This window comes from Canis lupus, chromosome 25 (assembly GCF_011100685.1).
Source record: "Canis lupus familiaris isolate Mischka breed German Shepherd chromosome 25, alternate assembly UU_Cfam_GSD_1.0, whole genome shotgun sequence".
NCBI lineage: Eukaryota > Metazoa > Chordata > Mammalia > Carnivora > Canidae > Canis > Canis lupus.
This window is the reverse complement of record NC_049246.1, coordinates 47,501,230-47,527,674: the sequence shown is the minus strand read 5'-3', so window position 1 is coordinate 47,527,674 and position 26,445 is coordinate 47,501,230. Positions and strand designations below refer to the sequence as shown.

At 45.3% G+C, this 26,445-nt stretch overlaps 1 protein-coding gene across 2 annotated transcripts in view; it reads left to right on the top strand.

Moving 5' to 3' along the window:
- The window catches only part of IQCA1 (IQ motif containing with AAA domain 1), a 146,546-nt gene that overhangs the window by 27,724 nt on the left and 92,377 nt on the right, over nucleotides 1-26,445 (top strand). For both annotated transcript variants that reach the window (XM_038574286.1, XM_038574288.1), the window contains exon 6: nucleotides 9,446-9,651. In XM_038574286.1, coding sequence (XP_038430214.1) covers nucleotides 9,446-9,651 — 206 coding nt within the window. The remainder of the gene's footprint in view (nucleotides 1-9,445; nucleotides 9,652-26,445) is intronic.

The window sequence follows — 26,445 nt, the reverse complement described above, 5'->3', positions numbered from 1 at the left end:
ATTCCTGGTTTCTTTTACCATTGTCATATAAATTATTTTTTGATATTGCCATTTTAAATATTTATATTCTAAAATCTACAAAAAAGAAAATAAATAGCACTCTAAAAATTCCTGTGCAGTTATTTTAATTGGCAGAGCCAATGGAGTGGATCGAGTGGAAGGAAACTTAATGAATGTAATACATTTCCTTCTGTGGATCTCTTTGAAATAATTTGTCCTACGGTCATGCCCATCATATATTTTATGTTACCCTGGAGCTAGCAATGTTTTCATTATAATAAAGAACACTGGGGGACACTTATTAAAGGGGAAGAACTGTCACTTTGAAATGAGTCAACTAAGTCCTCAAAGCACCATAAAACCCAGCTCACCTTCAGATTCTAACATCCAACAAACTATATTATAGATTATTTGTTGGTCAATTTGGTCTTTCTTTTTAACAAATATCCCAAAGCTGGAGCTTGGGCACCCAGTAAGCTCCCAAAAGGCAGGTCCCTCAAAGGCTCCCCTTGGGAAGGCGATGCTTCTGGTGTCCTCAGTGGTCATGGGCTCTTCTTTGGGAACTGTTGTCAAAGCCAAAATGAGTGAAGAATCAAAATGAAGTGCTCCTTATGGTCACACTTTAGTTCCAACCAAAACCCACGTCATCCTTTATGTTATCATTAAGAACCCCCTGTTACTAAGATTTCCTCATATGTTTTCTTTTAGAAGGGTTATAGTTCTTACATTTAGGTCTTTACTCCATTTTGAGATCTTTAAAAAAAAATATGTGGTATGAACTGAAGTTCATTATTTAAACAAATGGATGAAAAAAAAAAAAAACAAATGGATGGCAAATTGTTCTAGCACATTTGTTGAAAATATGGATTTTCTTTAGGGGCACCTGGGTGGCTCAGTGGTTGAGTGTCTGCCTTTGGCTCAGGGTGTGGTCCCGGGGTCCTGGGATCAAGTCCCATGTCAGACTCCTTGCAGGGAGTCTGCTTCTCTCTCTGCCTATGTCTCTGCCTCTCTCTCTGTGTCTCTCATGAATAAATAAAATTAAAAAAAAAAAAACCCACGTCATCCAACGCGGTCATGTACATAACTCATTACAGTTGTCTTCAGATGACGTTTGTTTCTAGAAATGAATTTATTCCCCCCAAATAGGATTTGTCATCATATGTGGGGTTCTGTTTTGCCTTGTTTTAGTTTTATTTTGCTTTTTAAAGGCAAATGAGCTGTTCCTTAAGTGTCCCTAGGGGAGGCAACATCTTAGAAATGAATGCATGTCTTTAGGCACCAGCTTTGGAGGGTTTGCTCTGCCATGTTAATAAGGAGCCAGGCATCAGGGGTGGCCAGCTGGGAATGTGCACCCAGCTCTACCACGGGGGCTGGTGGAAGTCATAGAGCAACATGCTTGTTACCCTCTCCCAAGCCTCAGTTTCTTCTTCTGTAAGAGCAGGATGATGCTACCTATTTCACAGAGCTGTTAGAAAAGCTTCAAGAGAAATTATAGGTAGAGGGCCTGTCCTGGAGCTTGGGATGGGATATGCCTTCAAGGAATCGTGGCCAACACCAATCATCGTGGAAGATTACAGTACATCGTCACAACAACTGAATCGTGAAGAAACGTGATAACTTTTCCATGGAACAAAACAGAATATATTCCAAAATAAGTTGTTGGATAAAATACACACGCCGCCGATTTCCCAATACAAACTCTCTTGGCCTTTGTTATTTGCTGCTCAGATTTATGAACTTGAAATTAGTGTGTTAAAAGTAGGATCTCAAAAACAGTGGAGTTGGAGCAGCCCGTGGGGTCCGGGTCTAATCCGCAGCCACCTCCCCACATCAGATAACTGTGAGAGGAGAATTCTGAAGACCCCCGAGGCAGTGGGTGCTGCCCACACACCACCCACGCTATGTGTGTTGCACCAGAAAAAAATTTCACAAACCAAGAAAGGCAGTGCCCCCACTACAGGTGTGCATGAAAGGCTCTTAGGCAGAGCATGGAGGTCAGAACTGGAGGCAGGACATCGTTTTCTGTTAAATGGGATCTTCCAGTCTAGTTACTTGAGAACTTTTAGTTGGATTTTAAGTTGTTACTGTTGTGATTCTGCTTTACTCTTGTCCCGGATCCCCAGATCATCAGAAATTACATGATGAAAAGAGTTCTTTTCCTTACCCTCCCTTTGTTACCTGATCCCAGGATTCCTATACCTCCATCCTAGGACAGGACGTTTGTCTGTATCTATCTTGGATTAGGGCCCATTACATAGTCTGTTAATGCAGCCAGTAGAGTTGTTAAGGCTGAGAACTCTGGAGCCAGCCTGCCTGTGTTCAGATCCTGGTTCTAGGATCTGTGGGATCCTAGCTGTTGGGAACTGGGGTGGCGACTTGACTTGTTTGTGCCGCGATTTCCACATCTGCAATATGGAGATGGTCTTAGCACCTTGGTTGTAGATTTGTGTTGATTCCTCAAGAAATTGCTATCTGTAAAGCTTTTAAAACAGTGGCTTTCACATTGCACATGGGGAACACTAGGTGAGTGTTAGCTGTTGCTTTTCCTCAAATGGTTTAATATCATGGGTTTATTTGTTCACATCATTCATGATCCAAAAATACTTACTAATTGCCTTTTTTTAATCTATTTAAGTCAGCAAAGACTAAAAGGGTTAATGTCACCATATTGGCAAAGTGTCGAAAGACAGACTCTGTCCTACACTGTTGGGATAATAAATCTAGTAACATGTTTGCGAGGCAGACTGGCAATATCTATCAAAATTACAAATGCACATTTTCTTAAAAAGTATGATCTATAATACCCATAAAAAAAACCATTTTCAGACAAGATGCATTAAGCCAGAAGACAAAGCCATGCATAGAGGGTAAGAGCAGAGATGCCAGAAACAGCCCTCGGGCCAAAGCCCCAGTCTCCCACCGAATGGCTATGTGATGCTGGACAAGCTCCTTGACCCTCCAGAAACTTCAGCTTCCTCTCATATAAAATGAAGATCAGGGACATCTGGGTGGCTCAGCGGTTGAGCATCTGCATTCGGCTCAGGGCATGATCCTGGGGTCCTGGGATCGAGTCCCCCATCGGGCTCCCTGCATAGAGCCTGCTTCTCCCTCTGCCTGTGTCTCTGCCTCTCTATCTCTCTCTCTGTGTCTTTCATGAATAAATAAATAAAATATTTTTAAGAAATAAAATAATAAAATGAAGATCATAGTGCCACCTACTCATAAATTTATTAGGAGGAATGAATTAGTTAATATTTGTAAATCACTTAAAATCATGCCTCATTCCCAGAAGTGCCATCATCAAAGTGTTGATTTTAAAAAATATTTTTTTAAAAAGTAAGACACAAAAGTAGCAGCTGAAGCTTCCATCACTAATCAGTTGGAAACTCAACTTGACCATTCCGGCTCCGCTCCTAATTTAGCACATCTTAAAATTACTAAACCATGTTTAGAAGTTAGGTTCGCGGGCTGGAAAAAAAAAAAAGGAAAAAAATTATTATTTCATAGTTTTGCACTCACTAAACTTGCAGCATCCTAAAACCAGGACCTACCATCACCACTCTGAGCAGAGGACCCAAGAAAACCATTGGCTGTGGCTCTGCGTACAGTCTTTTCCCCACTTGTGCTGCTGGGTTCGTCTTTACAAGCAGGTATATTTGTATAAACACAGACGTGCAAATAGAGATGCGTTGCTCTAAATGAAATGATGGGACACAATGGCTTATTTTCATAAACTAAGGAGCACCCCACACACCGTCTTGAAATGGCCCAACCGCAGAGCAGCTCCCTTCACAGCATGAGGCATTCATTCCGTGTGCAAAATTAGAGCAGGAAACGCGTGGTGGGAGTGGGGAGCCCACCGAGCTGCCTCTAAATGCTTCCTAATGAACCCCAACCCACGCTGCGTTCAGTAGGCCTGGCGCTAATTAATCTCTGCGTGGACGACAGCAAGAGATTTCACAGGATGGCCATTTGCTTGGAGGAGATGCTTCCCCTTCCCCTCCTCGCTTTGCCCTCAGTGACAACAAAGCCCCACAAGGAAGCCACACCGACCCCCACGCCCAAGACGATGGGCTTCTGGAGAAAGTTGCCGGCGTTAAATCAGTCATCTGCCCATATATTTGTGACTGATAAATTGAACAGATCTTCATGTGGACAAATGTCCATTTTATCTGACTTAATTTGAACAAGGATTTTTAAAGACAAAGCCCATCAAACATTAGATAAGCATTTTAAGTTAATGGACCGTGGCGTCCTATTTCCCCACAAACCCGGGAAGCATCATCAGATGTCCTATTTTAACAGCAACATCAATTATTAATATGTATATTTTTGCTGACAGAGGACCTTGCTATCAACGTAGGTTTCGCTATCCCGTTCCGGGTCATTAACTGTGGAAAGCTTGTAAATATAATGGTTTATTCACATGGGAAGCCTTCATTAAGATGCATTATTCTACAGCTGATGTATTTCAATATATAGTGTATTATCATGTTCTCTATTTCCCTCTAATATTCGTAATTTATTTTTAAATGAGTTGCTGTTTACGCGGTGAGTTAACAAATTTGAATTCCATATGACCAAAGTTGCTAACGAGGAAAAGATGTTTTAGCCCAAAGGAAAAGCTGCTCATTAACATAGGACCTAAATATATTATAACCTTTAAATTCAAAAGCGACTAGAGAAAGAAGCTACAAATGACCCCAAATGTATTTTTTTTGTGGGAGAAAGTCTATATACCAAGAACCATGCATGAATACACACATATTAACGGCACAGCATGGTGTAATAGGAGAAACATAGAACGGAAAGAATCTGGAAACCTTCCTGCCAGCTTCTTCATTAAGGTAGAATGACTTGGGAGGGCCACTTAGTTACGATCCTCAGTGTCCTCATCTGTTCAATGGGATGGTCACGTCCTCATTTCTGCCTCCAAAATGGATGTGAACATCAGCAAGGAAATGTAGAAAGAGAATGCAGAGGACAGAGCACCACGCCACTAGCATCGCATTAGAAAAATCCAGCAAGAGCTGAGAGATTTCTCTGCCCACTCGGAGATCATGGAAGTGCTAGGAAGTGGGAGGAATGCTTCATAGTGTCATAGAGCTATTGCCAAAACCCAAATCAGAGCCACTTACTCATTGCTTCATTTTTTAGGGCATGAAAGGGGGAAAGACCAGCTACACTATAGTTTATCCATGTACATCTGCCAAAGAAATCCGCTCTGAATTACCATAAGAGCAACGTTATTGGGAATAAAGCAATAGCATGCGATTGGTTGACAGAGTAGAGGATCAGAAAATGGATGCAAGACCTCAAAACACTTTAGCACATTCATCACAGACAAAGAAGAAATTTGGGTCATTCACAGTAGAGATCTATTTTAACATCTTCATGAAAACCATGAACTTTAAAATAATCATTGGAGAGATCCGATAAAAATTGCTCTGTGCATTATAAACTCCCACTTCATACATTTAAATGCAAACGCTATCACCTGGAAGATATAAGAGTTGGGTATTTTTTTAAATGATTAGATAAAGAAAATTTCTCTCTGTGTGTTTTGGCACAAGATACATAATATAGCCATGCCCTGAACACCTGCATAGGGAGGGAATTTACTTCATTTGTTCTTAACATTGTTCTTTCAAGTGATCCTATAATTTTCATTCTAGATTCACTTTTAAAGTGGTTTTAGCATTTTTTTTCCTACCATGAAAGTTGTACGTTTTCATTATTCTGAACTCAGATCATTGGATTAGTTCCTTAGACTTTCTAAGGCATATTTTTAAAATATTATATGTATAATTTTTTTTCATCTTTTTCACCGACTTTGTGTTGTTAAGTGGGTGCTGTATTCTAATGGCATCTCAAGTGTGGTTTCTAGTCGAGAAATTATTCCCAGAGATTCGTAAGTATCTCTTGGAAATTGTGTGGTGTGTGACTGTGTGTGCGTACATGCATACTTGTTACAATTATGTATTGCATTCATGTGGAATTCATTTTGATATAGGGCATCAATTGAGTCTTTAAGAATATCTTTTTTCTAACTAATTGATTTCAATTTATAATTTTGTTAGTGTCCTTTGTAACTAAGGCAAAATTTTGTCCTATACTTGAATTTTGTCCTATATTTGTTTCAAAGCTTTTGAGATGAACTTTACTGTTTTTCTCTTATCCTTGCAGTTTTCTTTGTACAGTAGCCCCGAGCATCCCTGGGTTCACGCGCTTAGACGTTAGCACACCTGACCTTATGGTGACAGTCGCCATAACAATGGCAGTAAATGCACTGAGGGGTCCCTCTGGGCCAGGCTCTGTAGCAGAGCCTCATGTACAGTGTTCCACTGAGTCTTCACAATCTGATGCTGTACTCGTCAAAGACGAGGAAACTGAGCCACGACCATGTCACTGACTTTTACAAGGTCACAGAGGTAGCAGTTGGCTGAGCCTCATCTTGCACCCAGGCTTCTGTCCCAAACCCCAGAGCATGGCTTTGGGTCAGATAAACCAGGAGTTGTTTCCTGCCTCTGCCATATGAATTTGGGAAAGCTAATTAGCCTCTCTGGTTCATTTCTTTGTATTATACAAATACCTGCCTGACAGGATTATTTAGGGATTGAGGGTTCACTTCTGTAGTGTGAGTCTGTACTTCCTCAGCAAACAATATCTACATCTTCTGTGATTCTTCTATTAAACAACTCCTCCCTTTCTTCCTCCTCCTCCTCCTCCTCTGCCCCCTTCTCCTTCTTTGTCATCACTTAGGCTTTGCAGGCCAGACAATCTCTGCCACAACCATTCAACACTGTCCTTCGACTGTGAAAGCAGCCACAGACAGTATGTAAATGACTGGGCTTGGCTGGGATCCAGTATAGCTTTATTTACAAAAACATGCATTTGGGTCCAGTTCGACCTGTGGGCAACAGGTTACTGAACCCTAACCTGGATAATTATCAGAATCATCTGAAGATTTTCCAAAACTACTAGTTTCTTCATCCTTCCTCGCTACCAGGATAAAACTGGGAATCTATTTTATTTTTAAGCTCTCCCAAATTTTAAGAAAAAAAAAAAGAAAATTTGGAAAAAATGACTCACCAGTGTATTTGAGGATATGTTGCATCTAAAAAAAAAGTCCCCAAACAAAATGACTACTAAAAACAAGAAAGGAGCAAATATATTATAAATAAGATAGAATTCCAAGGAAATGAAAAGAAGGCTCGCAAAGGCAAAACAATAACCCCTCCCCCAAAAAATATTAAATATTAATCCCAAATAATAAATGGACATAACTGAAAACGAATTTTTTTAATTTTATTTATTTATTCATGAGAGACAGAGAGAGGCAGGGACATAAGCAGAGGTAGAAGCAGGGCCCCTGTGGGGAGCCAGGATAGGGACTCTATCTGGTGACCCTGGGATCAGGCCCTGAGCCAAAAGCAGATGCTCAACCACTGAGCCTCCCAGACATCCCTGAAAACCAAATTAGTTCTGGAAGATAAAGCTCAAGAACCCACCTATAACATAGTGCAAGTAGGTAAAGGGGAGATGGGGCATATAAGACAAAAGTTCAGAGTTGCAGGAGATTATTCTGGTGGCCTGGCATTTTATCTAATATTTGTTGCAGAGAGAGAAGTAGGGGGAAAGGAAGTAACAGAAGGGAAATCTTCACAGATGGAAACATAATTTTTTACGTTGAACGGACCCACCAAAGGGAGAATATGGTGAGTGAGGACCTGCCCACACCTAGACGCATTTCAATAAACGTTCAGAGCTCTGAGGACAAAGCAGGAGCAAGTCACTGGGGGCTCTGCATGCTAGATGTCCCCTCCAAGGAAGCTGCCACGGTGCCATTCAGGTGGGAAGGGCCCAAGGAGCACGTCAGAAAGGCAAGCACTGAGAAGGTTCACGGCAGTGTGCATCCACTGTGACTCTTACACTCATGGGCACATTTCAGCAAAATGAAAACAAGAAAGATGAAGAGTAAACTGAGAAATCAGAATGACTTAGGGTTAAATTTAAATAGCATCTGCTAATTTCCATGGTGTAGATATTCCCATGATGGCCCATTCAAGCTAGTAGCGGGAATAACCCCTTTGGGAAGATAGGCATCCTGGCACACCATCATATAGTATTTTCGCCGTAGAGATACAACAAACATAAAGAACATCAAGAACATTGACGATATACTAAGACCCAGCAAACTAATTAGGAAGTAATGAGTTTGGAGTATGGAGAACTTTGTAATATAATTTGCTTGATTGTAAGTTTATGCAACTTAGCATTTTTAAAATGGCTGTATTTAACTACCAGCTTGCAAAATTCTAGAAAATGTGTCAGTTGGCTCTCATGAGCTGTCGTGGGCTGGCTCCAGCACACCACTCAATATGCCCTTCATTTGCTAAAGGGCCGGGGCTGACTCTGTTCTTCTTAGAGCCCAGATCCTTTATCTGTGAAGGAAACAGTCCTTAAGCTTGCAGAGGCACCACCACCTCATACTTGTTTGCCTTCTCCAAGTCCCTTCCAGTTCACAATGTCCATCCAAACCCATGTTGTGGTTGTCTAGGTTATCTGACCTTGTTCCCTACTATGTGGTACATTCCTCTTCTCTTGCCAACTCCATTTCTTTGGAGATTCTAGAGAATGAGAATTATGTCTCAAAATGACTTGGATTGTATTTTTGTTGTTTTTGTTTTGTTGTTGTTATTTTTAAGTAGAAAATACCCAACGTGGGGCTTGAACTCACGACCCTGAGATCAGATCAGGAGTCCCATGCTAGACTGACTGAGCCAGCCAGGCGCCCCTCAAAGTGATTTTGTGTTTTCTCCTGCTACACGCCTAGAGACGTTTGGTGATAGACCAGTGCTGTGCATTTGATTGGTGCTTAATAGCCAGCTTCTGTTGACTTGCTAACCAACAGATTTTGAAGGAAAACATTCTAACAAAAAGATGTTAGCACCGAATGTGCTGAATGTGTGGGGTCATCTGAGAATTTCCTACTTGGGAGAACTTTAACAATAGAAAGGATGTTTGCAGAGTTGGGTTGGAGGTAGCTTTTCTTGAAATCAGAGCACCCAAACTTTTCACCAGTCTCACTTCAAATACTTTCTTCCTCTATATTCTTTGCTCTCCCATCAACCTTGAAGATCTGCAAAAGCTTTACTTTCTGGAATTTGAACAGTATTTTTTCATCATGTATTGACTATACATTTTTCAAGCTAGCTTCCGCCCCCCAGGTTCTGGGAAACAGTAATAAGGGATCTCCATCTTTCCTCCCCATGGTGGTGAATCGCTTCCTCGGATTTAGATCTGATTCTCTTGTTTTGTATGTATTTCTCGTAGGCCTTGATAAGGCAGCATCAAAGATGTTGACATACTTCATTGGTGTCCGATGCCCTTTACCAGCACAATAACCTTTATGATCTCAAACCTTTTTTGCTTGTGTTTTCAGAATCCACCTCCTCTGTTTAATGAAGTCAGTGCTACAGTCATCCAGGCTGAAAAGGTGGCCTCTCTGAGGAATGAGATGCAGATAAAGCACGAGACGAACTACAAAGAAGCCTTGGTTACAATCAAGGATGACCTGAAATTACTAGAAGGTCCAGATATCAAGGAGAACCTTCAAGACCAGATCCGGCATTGGTTCATCGAATGCAGGTAAATGCCAGCAGCACAGAGCTGTATCCTGACCGTCTCCTCTATAGAGGTTGAGGCTCTTATATATTTTCAAGCACCGCAGCATGTCCATATAGATTCATGGAGCTTTGGGCTTTGTGTTAATAGAGTGAAATGTCAAGGCTAAGCATTCAGGAACTAATTTTTTTTTAATGAGATTGCTTTTTGGGCTGGTGTTTGGTATTGGTATTTTTAAAAATAAGGGCCATAGGATGCTCCTATTATTGCATGGAATTGAATGTCATGGATGGATTTCATGGGTCAGGGTCTGTCTGGAGCCAAGGGGTCCAGGCACAAGCTGGTCCTGTGGCCTTCCCCTCTGGGGTCTGGTCAGCCTCTCCACTTGCATGAGCCTTGAGATTCTCAATCACAGCTCTGCTCTGTCAGAATTCTCTGAGACAGCTGCTTAATCTGTGACCTGTCACAGAGGCCCTGAGCCTCCTTGAAATGTTGGGTGGATAGTAGTTCTGGGGACAAGGCCCCCAAGCCTTCCTGTATGAAGCATCTTTTTTAATGCTCCTAAGTGAAATGTTAAGTGATTTAAAGCTTGCTTACAAAAGAGCATTTTTGGAAAGTATTCATTTTTAGAGAAGCGCACATAGTAGAACAAACACTCAGGGAACACAGAAATTTCTACACAGTGGGACAAACATTTTGTAGAAAATTTAATTAGAGAAATTTTTTAAATCTATTTTATTTCAAGAGGGGGAGACAAGAGGGTGGATTGTAGTGATCAATCCCGGGAGCCGTGGGGCCCAGACCTGGCCATCTGTTCCGTTTAACGGGTAATGTGCCACATCCCGTTGGGCTCAGAGATGCTCAGATACCAACTTTGGTTAGCTTATCAGAACTGGAGAATGTAACTATCTGCAACAAAAAATGAAACTTCTTCTCAAAATATTACATTAAAAATATTCATAACCATGGTGAACAGCCTCTGAGATGACCTCCAGTGACCTCACCTTTTGCTCCTTGTAATGTCCTCCCCTTGAGTGTGATCTAGACCCAAAACATCCTTCTGAAGGAAAAACAGGGGCAAAAGTAATGGAGTGTCACTGCCTTCTGGCCTGCCTCTCTTGCCCCCCCCCCCACCTCCCACTCTGAGAAATTCGGCTGCCCTGCATTGAGCTGGCCAGGAGAGAGACCCATGAAGGAAGGAACCAAGGGCCTCACTCCAGCAGCCTGGGAAGTACTAACTTTTGTTCACAGCCACGTGATGACCTTGGTTGTGGATTCCGCCCCCCCCCCAGGTGAGCCTTCAGATGAGACCACAGCCCCAGCTGACACTTGGTCTGCAGCCTGGTGAGAGACATAGAGGCAGGGGAACCCAGTGCATCCACATCTGGTCCCTCCCCACAGAAACAATGACCACATAAACGTGCATTGTTTCTGTCACTAATGTGTTCTGATATAACATGTTATGCAGCAATAGATATCAACTATCTATCAGTTACTTTTAGAACAATTTAGAAACATCTCAGCCATCATATACCCTCTTGCGGTAACTTTGTATGGGATTCAAATGTCCTGTTCCCTCAATCACACTTAAGTTTTATCACAAACTTTATGAATGTTTGATATAGCAATTAATCACTTTCAGCTGGGGAGTTCTGTCCTTTATTATACAAATACAATTTTAAAATCCTGATGATTTTTAAACCTTCAAAATTGATTAAACTGGTGAGCTTTTCTTTTTATATCTTTGTTGTCAAGGATATGTTATAGCAAAATGGGACATTTTCAATGAAAAGATATTTAAAATGCTCGTATTATTTCTGTGCCAAGAATGATCATAACGAGGTAAATAAAGCTCTTAACAGAGAGGGAGGCATATATGTGCACATTGGCTCTCCTTTCTCCATCTTGTTCTGTCTGCCCTCCATTCTGGTCACAGTTTCATGGGTATAGTCAGAACTTATCAAACTGTACACTTTATGTGTCTATATATATATATTAATTATATATAATCCCATTAAAATGTAATGGTGTTATATCAGCAAAGATATCAGTGTTTTCTAGTTCTTAAATAGCTTGTTTTTCTGTTATCCAAATATCAAAACCCAGTATTCCCATCACTAACTTCCCATCCTTGAACTGTCCCCTCTTCTGCTCACAGACTAAGAAAAACTTAGCTTTGCCCATCATAGGTACTCAGTGTCTTCTGGTTTGAAATAGTCCCTTTCAGGTTAACTGTCTGTTTTGAGTATATTTGGAGTCAATGCAAATGCCTCTCAAGAGTACTGTACCACTCTTCTCCTTATGGCATCTGACGACAAAGGGAAATTAAGCCCTCACGCCAACCACTGGGGGCTGGATAATGAGTGAACAATGTCTGGGCACGTGCTGTTGTCCATGCCCTGGCCAGGTCCCACAGGATTGCGGTGGAGTTATCTGGCCCAACACAGGGTGGCCATCCCACCTGGTCCTTGAGGGCTTCCTTCTGTGATTTCTGCCACAGGCCCCCAGTACTGAGCACCCGCAATCCTGGCCTCTTGTTTCTGAGTGCACCTTTGCGGGGATGCTGGTTCTTTTGGGAACCCCACGTCCCCCAGGAGCACAGGTGGTGTCATGCCCAAGCCTTGGGGCATGGGCAGGCTCCTTCAGACCCTCACTGACTGAGTCCCCTCCTCCTCACTGCCATCCGACCAGCTCCAACCCCATCCACCATGCTGCCCACAGCAGGAAGAGAAGCACAGCCCAGATGTTCCTAGATTCTACTCAGCCACTCTGGGAGTTCTGCTAGGGTCTCAGCATTCACCTCCTCCCTCATCAAGAGCCCTAGAGGCTGAGGCTCAAGGACTCAGGCAGTGTCCTCACTCATCCATCTCCTCTTGCTTCCTCCTACCCCTCTTCTGCCTCACTACCTTCATTTTCAAGTTGAGACTCTTTATGAAAACCGTCCCTGAAGAGTCTCCAGAATTCCTCCCTGTCTCCTGCTTGAGTTCCGACTAGCCCTGCACCCACCATTCCTGCCCCTGAACGTTTGCATAATGATTAAGAACACAGACTGGAGACCAGTGGGTAGCCTTGGGCAGGTCATGTAGTTTCCCGGTGGGTCGGTTTCCCATCTGTACCCTGAGGACAAGACTCACACCTACCCCCCAAGGGGCTGTGAAGAAACACAGGTTGCTTAGACCTCTACACTAGGCCTTTACTGTTTCTATGGTGCTGTAGCCACGTGCTCACTCACGTGTCCCTCCCCCAGTCAGTGGCAAGCCCGGTGAGGACAAGCCTGGAGCCGAGAAGGGAGTGGTGTATGAACTCCACGTGTAAGCAGTGAACCGCCAAGCCACGGTCTCGCAGCGTTCCACTCTTATCCAATTACATAATTGTGTCCAGAGGAAATATACTTGGGGTGATTTGGGGGCGATCGTGGAAATTTAGGCGGAAAGGCATAGTTTCGAAAGAAATGAATCTTCTGATGAAATCACATAGTGAGAATGATACACCGTGTGTTCACGAACCCCAGTCATCAGGAAGGTCCCTCCCCTTCTCTGAGGGCTGCAGAGAATAGGTTTCCACAAATACATTTCCTGTAAACGAAACGATGCTTTACGTTTTAAAGTCCAATTTACTGGTAGGTGACAAAACCAAGTCGAAAGCACCGTGTACAGTTATAACCCCGAATAAGCTGAAATCTATAAAATATACCCACACACACCCACATATTCATACACATGTTTAACTTATTAAACATGTTTGTATGTGCATGGAGAAATTTCTGGAAGGATACACTGGAAACTGTTAGCATGGCTACGTCTGGGGACTGGTGTGGTGATATTACTTTTTATTTTATATTCTGTGCTATTGGGAGTCTTTTCTTTAAAAAAGTATTTTTATAATTAAAAAAAAAGCCTCATTACAAATATATTAGAAAGCAAAGAAAGAAAGCAATCCATTTGAGATAATCCAAAATAAATATTTAAAATTTTAAAACCCTAATTTTCAAAAAAGTAGGCTAATGTGATGCCTGCATTATACTCTTGGAGATCATCCTTGATAAAAGAATAGGGAAACATGAGGCTCGCAGTAAATGTGAGGTGTCTTTGGAAAGCTCACGGGAGACCCAGGCAGGCCCTGGTGTATGCTGGGGGGGCCCCTTCCATCGTGCCAGGGGCTGCAGGCTCCCCTGGAGACCCAGGCCTCGCTGGCCAGTCCCTCGAGAACACTTCATCCCAACGTCACTGACCTGAAGGTTTGGAGGCCAAGTTAGAGCAGCTCCACAGGTGTGCTGGGTATCATTCGCAAAGACATAAAGATTCCTCTTTTTTAAAGTAACTTCGCTCAGTGCTCATCCCATCAAGTGCCCCCCTCAGTGCCCGTCACCCAGTCACCCCATGAGCACTGGGTGTTATGCTCTATGTTGGCAAATTGAACTCCAATAAAAAAATACAAAAAAAATTAAAAAATTAAAAAATTAAAAAATAAAGTAACATCGGGTCAAAGGCAAATTTATTTTCTTTTTCTTATTTTTTTTATTTTTTGCAAATTTATGTTCGTAATTGGATTACATTCATCTGATGGACTTTGATAAAATCCTTTTCCTTGCTTTTTCAAATCAAAGACAAATAAAAAGCCAAAACCATCTTTTGAAACATAAAACTCAGTCCTCAGGCTAAATTCTGAGAGGACACAATGACCGCTTGAAAGGTTACCAGAAGTTACAATTAATCTAGGCTCCCACCATTTAGAATACGTATTCTGGGCTCCTTTAATCAATACTTAGAGCTGCCAAAGTGGACTTGGTTTTTAAGTCATTTTTTGAAATACTTTAAAGGAATCGTGTTTTGCCAATGTTAAAAGCAGCACATGCTTGAGTAGAAAATGCATGAGACAGGAAAGGGTTTAGAGAGGAAAATTAAAACCATTCCTGATCTCGGCAGGCCGAGGTCGCTACTGTAAAAGTTCTCGGTGAATCTCCTTCCGCATTTTTGTGTCACGTAGGTACTTAATTTCACTTCTATGAATCTTTTTTTAATTTTTTGAAAATTAACATTGGGTCTTCTCATGCCCTTAAAATATTTTCCAGAAGATGTTTTTAATGATTGCTTAGCCTTCTAGAGCACAGGTGTACTAGTGGATGAATCGATGACGGTCTTTTTCATCTTTTGCCAAATTGATAAAAGAAAAATCCTCTTGGTAATCTTTCCATTTGAATCCATCTTATTAATGGGGGGGAGGGGGACGGACTCTTTTGGGTTTTGTCCGTAGCATCTCTTCTGTGAACCGTCTTGTCCTGTATGGTTCGCTCTGTGACGTCACCCTTTTAAGCAATTTCTAAAAGGAAGTCACCTGTGTTACTGATACTAAAGCTGTTTCGGTTACATTATTACGATACTGACTTCTCAGTTATCGTGTGCCTTTGATTTTTTCACTGGCCTGAAAGAAAGCCAGAAAAAAAGAGGAAGAGAGACACAGAAAGAGAGAAATCACACGGCAGTTGAGAAGCCATCGCCCACTTTGCGTGCCCTGGGTGCCTCCGAGCCCCACCCTGGCCACGTGCACTGGGCGGTCACCACACCTGCCACCTGAGGTGGCTGAGGGTGGCTAATGAGGCAGTGCAGATGGAACACCTGGGCCCCAGAAATTCCTTGTTGATGTTATGATATTGTAGGTATATTCCTATTTTCAATGAGATTTTCTCCAGATACCATTTTCTGTTATTATATTCTGTTATTATGTATTTTACTTACATACATATTTTTTTATTACTGGAATGTAGTTGACATAAAATATCATGCTAGGTGTGCAACATAGCAACCGGACAAGCCTGTCCATCATGCGGCGCTCGCCACAGGTGCAATCCCCCTCATCCCCCGCCCCTCAGAGTTACTACAATATTCTTCACTGTGCTCCCCAAGTTGTCAGTTGTACGTTGTATAGAATTTGCACCATCAGCTACATGAACTCTCAGGTTATTTCTAGTTAGTCTTTTACATGATTCTCTTGGATTTCCTTGGATATGTAGTCATGGTAAAGATGTGGCTGATTCTCTCTCCCTGTCGCCCTAGTTACTCTTCTGGCTCCTTCCCACCCAGGGGAGTGAAGGGCAAGGGGCGGGGGAGGCTCCAGGCTCCCTGCTGCATTCACCTTGATGCTCCTTCCTGTGCTCTTTTTCCCTTCGTTCAACACTTAGGCTCCAGGAGCTGAGAACCTTCCGGATAGTCAGGAGGTTTTGTTTGGTCCAGGCTGAACTAATCAAAATAGCTGTTTTTGTCAAATATTGCCATCTTGGGAACACGGTTTCGGTAGGTGGGTGCTTCAGTTGCTTGTCAAGGAAGCACCAGCTCCTTCTACCTAACTTTCCATCCCTCTTCATACCCTCCGAGCCCCTGCTCAGATGTGGCCACCCACTGCCCTAGCTCACCACTGGCCTCCCTTTTAACTAGAACCATTTGCAGACTGGATACATTCAGTGTGTATTAATCTCAAATAATAATGATAACATTTATTGAGCATTCGGTGCCAGGAGCTCCTGGTGCTTCACACGGTAATTGAACCCCTGCATGAATTTGCTGTTGCTGCTGTAACAAATTACCACAACCTTGGTGGCTTAGACCAAAAGAAATTTATTTTCTCCCATTTCTGGAAGTCGGAAGTGTGAAATCAAAGGTGTGTGTGGGCTGGGCTGGGACTCCCCACCCCACCCTGCCCCCAGAGGCTCTAAGGGAGAATCTGTGTCTTGCTTCTCATAGCTTCTGGAGGCGGCCAATGTTCATCACAAGATGAAGCTTGTGGCTTCATCTCTCCAGGCTCTGCTGTGTGGTCACCCTGCCTCCTCCTCTTCTGAGTGTCCTGTATTCCTGTCCCCTGAGGGATGATTGCATTTAGGGCCTACCCAGATAATCCAGGATAATCTCCCTGTCTCATGAGCCTTAATTTAACCACATCTACAAAGACCCTTTTTCCATGTAAGGTACCTTTACAGGTCCCAGGGATGACGACCCCATATCTTTGGGAACCGTTACTCAGTTGACCATAACCCTCAACAGCTATGAGAGAAGCAGTGTCCTTTTCACCAACTGTGGTAGCATTCGTGATGAAGGAGGGAGCTACACAAGTTTGCTCTAGACCAGTCCTGGCCCATCGGTCTTTCTGCGGTGCTGGAATCGGCCTGGCTCCTCATAGTCCAGGTAGTAGCCCTAAGCCACGTATGTCTATTGAGCACATGCAAGGTAATTAGGATGACTGGGGATCTGCATTTTGTATTTTATTTTATTCTAATTAATTCAGATTTAAGTTTCGATAGCCACACGTCATGAGTGGTACCACATTGGACAGTGCAATCATAGGGACACTGGCCTTCAGAAAATACCTTGCTATCGTTGGCATTTCTCTTGGCGTGGGACCTGTCATAAGCTGTCATTACATTTCAAAATCCATCAATAAGCTTGATTTGACAGTATCATCAAGGGATCTTGGAAGTGCCCTCCTGCAACCCCTCAGGATTGCAAGTGAGAATGGAGCCCTTGGGCCCATGGGCTCCCATCACCCGAGATGCAGCTCTCTGTGTCATTGGCCTCAGGGGCATCAGGACACCTGAAAACTAGGGCTGACCCCAAGCCTTCGGGTCTTTGCAAATTGTCCTGTTAAGGAGCATTGCCACTTCCTCTCCACCTAAATTTTGTTACGCAGCGTGTGGAAACTATGCCTGACGTCCAGCTCATCCTTCAGTACAGAGAGTAACACCCCAGACAGAGCGATGGCTCTGGGATCAGCCCAGTGCCACTTCTCGGATTAAAGCAGACTCCTTTCAGTCCACATACTCCTAAGGGATCTGGAAGAGATGTAAATTAGGTAGCCTTAGTCCCTTTTCCAGGCCAGCACACGGTCAGTTGGAAGGGAGGGTTAAGAGGGAAGGCTCTGGGGGCTTGGGATGATCTTGGTCCTCAGCAGGGTGGGCCTGGCTGGGAATGTAGTAGACACAGTCACTGTCTTAATGTTATTATGTGATCTTACCAATGATGAACATACACATTATAAATCACACACATGGGGGTAGAGGTTGTACAGCCAGGCAACATGGGTTGAAACCCCAGCTCTAGGACTTACAGGCTGCGTGACCTTGCTTGAGCCAGTTACTTAACCTCTCTGGGCCTCCCATTTCCTCACCTTAAAATGAGGATTATTAATAGCGCCTAACTCACAGGTAGGACGACAGAGACTAATTCATATAAAATCCTCGGAGCCTTGTGTGGTGCACGTCACACCCTCCGTGATTATTTCAAGCACAGAGGGAGGCCTTTATTTTCTAGACACAAAATTTGCAGTTTTCCTTCCTGGGGAGCGGGGCCGTCATATTCCCAGCTGTAAGCATCTTTTCAAAACGCTGCATTGCAGATCTCCAGAAAGAGAGACTGGCTGGCGGGGGAGCGGGGAGAGGCGGGGCTGCCGGGGGTGGGGGTGAGGGCAGAGCCGAGGGGTTAATAACAGGGCAGGCAAACAGAAATTAGACAGCATGGAATGTGCTTCAGATCCCCAGGCGGAGCAGTGACACGTCTACAGATCACCAGCAAATGTGCATTCTCTCTGGAAGAGGTCTTGGAATGCTTTGTTTTGGGGCTGGGGGTGGGGTGGGGTGTTGTTTCTTTGCTCATTTCATTTTTAAAATTAAAATATAATTGAAATGCAGTAAAATTCGCCCTTTGGGGCACAATTCTGCAAGTTAAGCTTTGTCGCTTTAAGGTATCGGGATCCAGAGGGACCCTTCTCTCGCTCCCCCGGTTAATGCCAATCTGGGCTCCGGGAGCTCACATTGGAGGGGACTCTAGAACCTGTGTGGCCATACCCACTGCCCAGCAGAGCCCTGGGCCATGAGCAGAAATTCGCTGAGGGTGAGTGGTTTGGATGGAGGTAGAACACTGGTTCCCTGTTGGCGTGGGAAAATCAATGTCCTGTCCACACGCGGAGAGCTGTCCGGGTCCCTCCCCACTCTGGCCTCCAGCGGTCTCGGGCCCATACTAGCCTCCACCACGACCCTCTCCTTCAGAAGCAGGTCCATTGGTCCCCGCCCACGTGCCCTCACCACTGCTCCCACACGAGAAACTGCTCCAGGATCTCCCCATGGGTGCCCTTCGGGGATCCCAGGGCTTAGAAAGTCTGCAACAGTGGCTCTGTCGCATGGCTCAAGAGAGGCAGGGCTGGAATTCCTACTCAGGTCTCCGGATTCCAAAGGCCATGATGCTCCCACAACACCAAGCGTGTCTCCTGGTTCCGAGCATTCCAGAAGCAGGAAGCTTGTCCCATGTGTCTTGACTCCTTTGTGCAGCGTCATTTTGTAGGAAAGGATGACGGTTGTCCGAGGCCGCCTGGCTCGTCAGACACCACCTGGAAACCCAGGGCTTTCCTTATTTCTGGTTCCTTCTCCCTCCCCTCCTCCTACACATCTGCACAGTGAGCACGCTGATGGTTCTGTGCTGGGAGAAGGAGGGAGAGGAACCGTGGGATTCTAGAGACCTGGGGTGCCCCGGTTATTTTATAGATTCCAGAGTGGGCTCAGAGAAGCGAGAAGTTGGCTAAAACCTCGGTATTTACTGGCAGAACTGAAACCCGGCTGCATGAAGACTTGCAGAAACATGAATGTCTTGTAAAACCAGAACTGGTTTCAGGGCAGGGTTCAGAACTGGTGCCTCTGAGGACTTTTAAAGACAGAGAACAGAAATCACTAGAAGGTGCAACAGCGGATCTCGGCTTGTTCTTTCCTTTATACTCCAAGTTTCCTACACGGAGCATGAATGACTTTCAGAATGGACAAAGAAGGCTCCGGGGGACGGGGAGAGGCTCGGTCACGCAGGGAGGGGAGTTTGCATCCTCGAGGAAATCCTCAAGAGCAGCTGTGGTCTGGAGAGGGGATGGGAACACGGGCAGGTGACTCATACCGGAAGGTGTGTGACTTTTCTGCGTCTGTTTTGGGTGCGAAACACATCAGGTGGAGCCCAGGACGTAAGAAGAGGTGGGATGGGAAAATAAGGGCCCGGCGTTACCCACCGAGGCCCCGCGGACAGGTGCACCGTCCACCCTGCCGCGTGAAGTCACACGGGTTGCACCAGCCATCCCGCTACAGCAGATTCAGAGCACTCAGCATCCAAGGGTGCTATCTGGTGGCCTATCCGGTGGCCCATCCAGTGCCCATCCGGTGGCCCATCTGGTGCCCAGCCAGGTTGAAATGCAGGCCTTGAGGCTCTCCGGTGAGTGCGGTGAAGAGACGCCCTTTCCGTGGGCCGGGGACCCCTCCAGCTTAGACCCCCAGCCCCCCGGGCCCTCCGCTCTGTGTGCTGCTCTGTCTGTCCGACTAGACCACAGGCTTTTCAGGGGGACCACAGGCTTTCTGGGGCACAGGGCAGTGATGTCTTCATCTGGTCCTTTCCCGACCAAGCACGAGGCCTGGGATTCAGCAGAGGGAATACGCGAGTCAGAGCTGAGCTAGTGGGCAGGGAATGGCTGAAGTTCCAGCTGAAGGTCGTAATTAATATTGGGCCAGACTGGGGATCCCTGGGGGGCTCAGCAGTTGAGCGCCTGCCTTGGGCTCCGGGTGTGATCCTGGAGTCCCGGGATCGAGTCCCGCGTTGGGCTCCCTGCGTGGAGCCTGCTTCTCCCTCTGCCTGTGTCTCTGCCTCTCTAGCTCTCTCTGTGTCTCTCATGAATAAATAAATAAAATCTTAAAAAAAAAAAATATTGGGCCAGACTGTAGTGCCTCTCAAACTGGAGCCTGCATCCGAATCAGCGAGAAAGCTTCTTAAAACATGGGTTGCTGGGCCCCACCCGTCAGAAGGTCTTGGATGGGAACTGAGAGTCTGCATTTTTTTTTTTCAATTTTCAACACCTCTCACTCTTTTTACTTTTATTTATTGTGTGTGTGATAAAGACACTTAAGATAGGATCTGCCGTCTTCGCAAATGTCTAAGTATACGGCGCAGTGTTGTTAACTGCAGGCCGAGTGCCGCGCGGTAGATCTCTAGGACTTGCTCATCCATACAACTGAACTTTCTATCCTTGGACTGAAAACCACCTGGTTTCTCCCCACCGCCCCCCGATCCTTGACAAGCACCATGCTACCCTCTGCTCCTAGGACCTTGACCATGTGAGATTCCTCGTGCAGGTAGAATTTTGTAGCATTTCTCCATCTGTGTCTGGCTCATTTCACTTAGCATCATGTCCCCTAGGTTCATCCGTGTTATTGCAAACGGCACGATTTCCTTCTTCTTTACGGCTGAATAATACTCTCTTGTGTGTTTACACCAGCTCTTCTTTATCCACATACCCAGTAGCAGGTGTTTAGGCTGTTTGCGGATCTTGCCTACTGCGAGAAATGCTGCAGTGAGCACGGGCGCGCTACGAGAAACTTCCTCCCATGTTTCTTCCCTGGACTCACACTCGCCTGCCACACTCACAGTAGTTCACAAGTTCACATCACCTGTGCCACCAGGTGTGTGCATTTTCCGCACGTCGCGCAGTCATCCTCGCCACCAGCTGGGTGCCCCATAATTCAGCGTGGTTCTGACACGACCCGGAGATGCACCGGACCCCGCAGACTGAGGGCCGGGTCACACAAGCCTGCTTCCCCCACCGCAGATGCCATTCGCGAGTCTCGGGGTGTCACCTGTACTTCCGACCCATCAGCTATCAACTGGGGTTCCCAGGACTCCCCCCTTCGGTTCAGTAATTTGCTAAGACAGCTCACAGAACTCAGGAAACATGCTCACCAGTCTGTAGCAAAAGGAAGACAGGATCATCCAGATGGAAGAGCTGCGCGGGGCAAGGTATGGGGGAAGGCGCGCCACCCTCCCAGCACCTGCGCTCCTTCACCAACCCCGACTGCCTGCAGACCCCGTACTTTGGGGGTTTTTCCGGAGGCTTCATCGCATAGGCCTGATTGATCATTAACTCAATTCCCATCCCTTCAGAGTGGGATTGAAAATTCCAAGCTTCTCATGCCTCCGTCTCCCTCGGGGTGAGCCCCAGTCAGCAGCCCACCCGACATCATTTCAGTAGAACAAAAGGCGCTCCTCTCACCCAGGGATTTACGAGCCCCTGTGTGAGGAAATGGGGTCAAAGAACAAACACTAGAACAAAGGATGCTCCTGGCGCTCTGATCACTTAGGAAATGACAAGGGCTTTAGGAATCTGTGTATATATATTTGTTCTATTATTTCAGCGTGCATACAACTCTGAGGTCCTCATTTCATCTCCTTTGGGTATATACCGAAAAGTGAGAACGTGTTTTTATAATGGCCGCACCAATTTACGCTCCCACCAACAGTGCACAAGGGTTCCCTCTTCTCATTATTTTTCACCTCCGGTGCCAGGCATGCTGACAGGTGTGAGGGGATAGCTCACTGCGGTTTTGATTTGCATTTCCCTGATGATGAGTGATGTTGGGCATCTTTTCATAATACCTGTTGGCCCTTTGTGTGTCTTTCTTGGAGAAATGTCTATTCGGCTCCTTGGCCCATTTCTTAAACAGGTGATTTTCTTTTTGATATTGAGGTACAGGAGTTCCTCGTATATTTTAGATGTTAACCCTTTGTCAGATACATGGCTTGCAGATACTTTCTCCCATTTTATAGGTTGGCTTTCATTTTGTTGATTGTTTCCCTTTGCCATACAAAAGATTTTTTTTTTTTTGGCTTAATATCCTCCCCCTTGTCTATTTTTGCTCTTGTTGCCTGCATTTTTGGTGTAGACTTTGAGTTTCTAGCAAGCCCCAGGGTGATGCTGATGCCTCCACTCCCAGGGCTGTACTTTGAGTGGCCCTGGGCCAAAGTTACTGCCACCCTTTGCACACCGTCTAGAGAAGGGGAACGTGTAGGGAATCACGTGAAGGAGTAGCAGAGCACCAGTAAAACAAAAACCAGTATTATCCTGGGAATGTGAAAGCCCCCAAATCTACTAACTGAGGTCACTAACTGAGAAAGGCAGATGACATTGGACCATATGCTTTCTAGTGCTTTCATACACAGTGACAGAGGACAAGCTGAGTGTTCTTTGGATCGAGAGCCTCTCTGTTCTAGCTAGCTCTTAACTTCCGTGTCATATGGTGACATATGTCAACGTGTGTGTTGCTTCGGACAGAAATCATCCTGCCTTTGTGCTTCACAAATCTGCATTTGCCTGGGGGCACCTGGGGGGCTCAGTGATTGAGTGTCTGCCTTCGGCTCAGCTCATGATCCCAGGGTCCTGAGATCGAGTCCTGCATGGGGCTCCCTGCAGGGAGCCTGCTTCTCCCTCTGCCTGTGTCTCTGCCTCTGCCTCTCTCTCCCTCTCTCTCTTTCTCTCTCTCTCTGTCTCTCATAAATAAATAAATAAGATCATTTTTTAAAAATCTGTATTTGCTACTTGACCAAAGAAGTTCAGAGAATCTTCAGAATTAACCTTTATGCCCTAAAGCTGCCCTTTTCTGTGATTTCTTCTGTTGCTGTTTATAAGTGATTTTTTAAAATGGCACCTAAGAAATGAGTTTAAAACATACACATCTGTTTTGGCTAACTTACACTTTTCCTCCTATGGCCTACCCTCCTAGGCTTTCCAGAACCTTGAGATAGACAAGGGAACACTTTACTCCTTTAAGTGAGGAAGGGTTGGTGGAGGAAGACGCTGGGGTTTTGAAGTATGAGTGTGTGAACAGAACCTGATGGCAGTCTGTTTGAACGGGAAATCTCCACATTCCTTCCTAGAGTGACCAGCTCTTGCCTAGGTATACATTTTTCTTCACAAATAATTATTTAAGACAGAAAGGTGAAATATATGACATATATAGGCTATATGTGTCATTTTCTCAACTGAAGAGTAAACCAGAATCAAAAGAGTAAATTGTGCAATCACTCGCATATTGCTTCTTTTAATAAAATAAGAATGGGCAGAAGGTAGGGCGGGGAGGTCCCCATAGGATTCAGGCATGAGCAAAGGTAGTGATTTCCAATCAAGAAGGAAGCTTCCGTCTTGAGTGATAACTGCTTATAATATCCCACTAATAAGTAGAAACATCAGTGAATAAATCAGATTTTGTAACGTGCCACCATGAAACTGCCCTGCTTTTTGCACACTACTTTTTCCTCCTCTCCTTTGAGAAACGGTGAGCCCCTCCGTCTCCCAAGGAGGGCCTTGGTAATTAAGTCCATGTGCAGCCAATTGCCTTTATGGAGTGTAAGTGAATTTATAGGCAGCAAGTGACACTTTTGGGGGGCTTCTGTGCAGTGGCACAAGCTGCTTTCTTTAGAACACAGGAGAAATTTATGAGTCTGCTGACATTAATGGAGGTAGCTGGATGACTTGGTGGGGGGACCAGCCGGAAACCCCTCCACCCATATATTTTTCATACTTGATGAAACACAGATAAATCTCTGTCCTGGGAGTCTGAAATGGTGGGACCCATTGAAGCACAGTGTCAGACCTCAAGGGAAATATTTATCATTTTATAGTTCTGCTTTCTAAATCACTTCAGACTCTAGAGCTGGTCATTTTCACGTTTATGCAAGAATTTTTGACAATACGCATAAATTTTTAATAGGCCCTAACGTTACCAAACGCTCGGTACCTCACATTTGCTAACCAAACGATATAATAAGGCACGGGTGTTTTTCTCCACAAGCTTCCTCAATAAAAGCGTTATAAAGTCAGATGGCTACGTCAAATATATTTTTATAAGAAAGTAACATTAATCACTGAGTAGATTCTGTAAGAAACTAACATTGCCTTTCCCCACCAACTTCCGCCACATATAAATCTTAGAGTGTCTAGAGCTGAAAGGAACTTTGGAAATGGTCTAATAGCCACGCCATACTTATTTTTTAACAACTGAAGGAATAAACCTAGTTCGACTACACCGTTTGGCAGAAGAAAGTGAGCTAGGTCCCCACAGTGACCAAGCACTTCGCTTGCACCACACAGCTAACCAGCGGCAGAGACCTGGCTTTCTTCATTTCCAGGAAAATACGATGCTCATGATACATCTAGCCACCCAATGCTTCTCTATTGCGTCTTGAGCTTTATTTTACATTTTTATCACTGGAACCTCAACCGACAGTTGCTTCCGACAACTATCGGCTCAGTTGCACATGAGTCCCGAAGGTTCTAGAGCTGCTCCAGCCCAGGCTCTGCGTGGGCAAGTCACTGAAACTTGCCGAGCCTCAGTTTTCTCCAAAATCCACTGACAACAATACTAGTATCTACCTTGTAGGACTGTTGGAAGCATTACACGGGAAGATGGTATCAAGTTCTGAGCACAAAAGTGTTAATAATGAGTATACTATTATGGAAGGTTCTTTGCAACTCATTTCAATACATGTACTAGATGAGGTTATTGAAAGATTACACTGCATTTTCAATGACCATGAGTCATCACACCTGAAGATGTTCAGGATACAGGCAAGAAGCAGCAGCCGATGTAGGGAATGGACCTGTCCCTGGGACCCAAGGACATCGCCCTTTCCAGCTGGAAAGGCCATCTGACTTGTAGTAGTCTCCCCTGGTTCTGTGGAATCATCAAGTTTGTCCAACAAATGCCCTATCTTGAGGCTGACTTGGGTTACATTGTATAGAAGGCAGTGCAATCATCTGAAAAGGGGTGGGGGGGAAATCCTGGCTGGGAAGTGCTGATAGAAGCTCCCCAAATGTGCTGTTGGTCCCTCCTATTCTATCCCACCTCCTGACAGCCAGAGGCCCAGGGCCCAGGCCTGCATTCCTGGGCCTTCTCTGTCTCATCCAGGCTTCATTGACTCCCAAATATGAGTCCCCAGCCCCGAGAGACCTGGAGATTGGCAGTCCCCTCGGTATCACTCGGATGTCCAGGGGACCTCATAGGCTCTGCACGTCCAGACCCTTGTTCCCTCAGAGCTGCCCCACACAGCTTTTCCCATCCCAGCAGATGGAGACCCCACCCTGCCCGTGTCCTAGCCACAACCCTGACTCTGTCCTCTCAGCCCGACTTCTATTTCGTCAGAAAATACCATTGGCTTTACCTTCAGAATATGCCACAAACCCACCCACTGCTTAGTCCTCCGTCTTTGCTGCCACTGGGTCTGGTCTGAGCTACATCAGCCCCCACCTAGACTGCGTGGCCTCCTCACTCATTCTTGCAGTCACCCTTGCCCCCCAGACCTGTTTCAGCGTATTCACGATCTATGGCTGCTGACAGTATCACTCCAGCTTACAAACTTAGAGGCCTCAAACCACCTCCATAGAAGGTCTCACCATTGCAGTGGATCAGGAGTCTGGGCTTAGCTGTATCCTCTGTTCAGGGTCCCCCAAGGCTCGTCGGTTTTCAAGCTCTGTGGCTGCCAGCAGCACACGGTTACTAGTGGGACCTCGGAGCTAGCCGGAGTCACCCCAGATCCTTGCCACGTGGGCCTCCCAGTCTGGCAGTGTGCCGCATCAGAGCCACCAAGGGAGAGAGTCTGAGAGCAAGGTGGGAATTACAACCACACAGAACAATCAGAGAGGTGACATCCGGCCGTCATGCTTGCTGTATTCTGTTGGTTACCAGCCAGCCACCAGTCCCACCCACACTCAAGGGGAAGGAAACACACAATGGCATGAACACAGGGACTGCGGACAATCTGTCCACCACAAGGAAGAAGAACCAGCCTTTAAAACCCTAAGGCAGGTCATGACCTTGCAGTGGCTTCCTTTTCACTCCTGGCCTCACAGTCCTGCAGCATTAATTGTGACCTGTCGCTCCCAGAGGCCCAGATCAGCCCAGGGACCCCTCCCTCCTCACAGCAGGTGCTGTAGGGACTGCAGGAGCCCCCTGCCCAGGAACTCTAGCTCCCAGACCGGTCC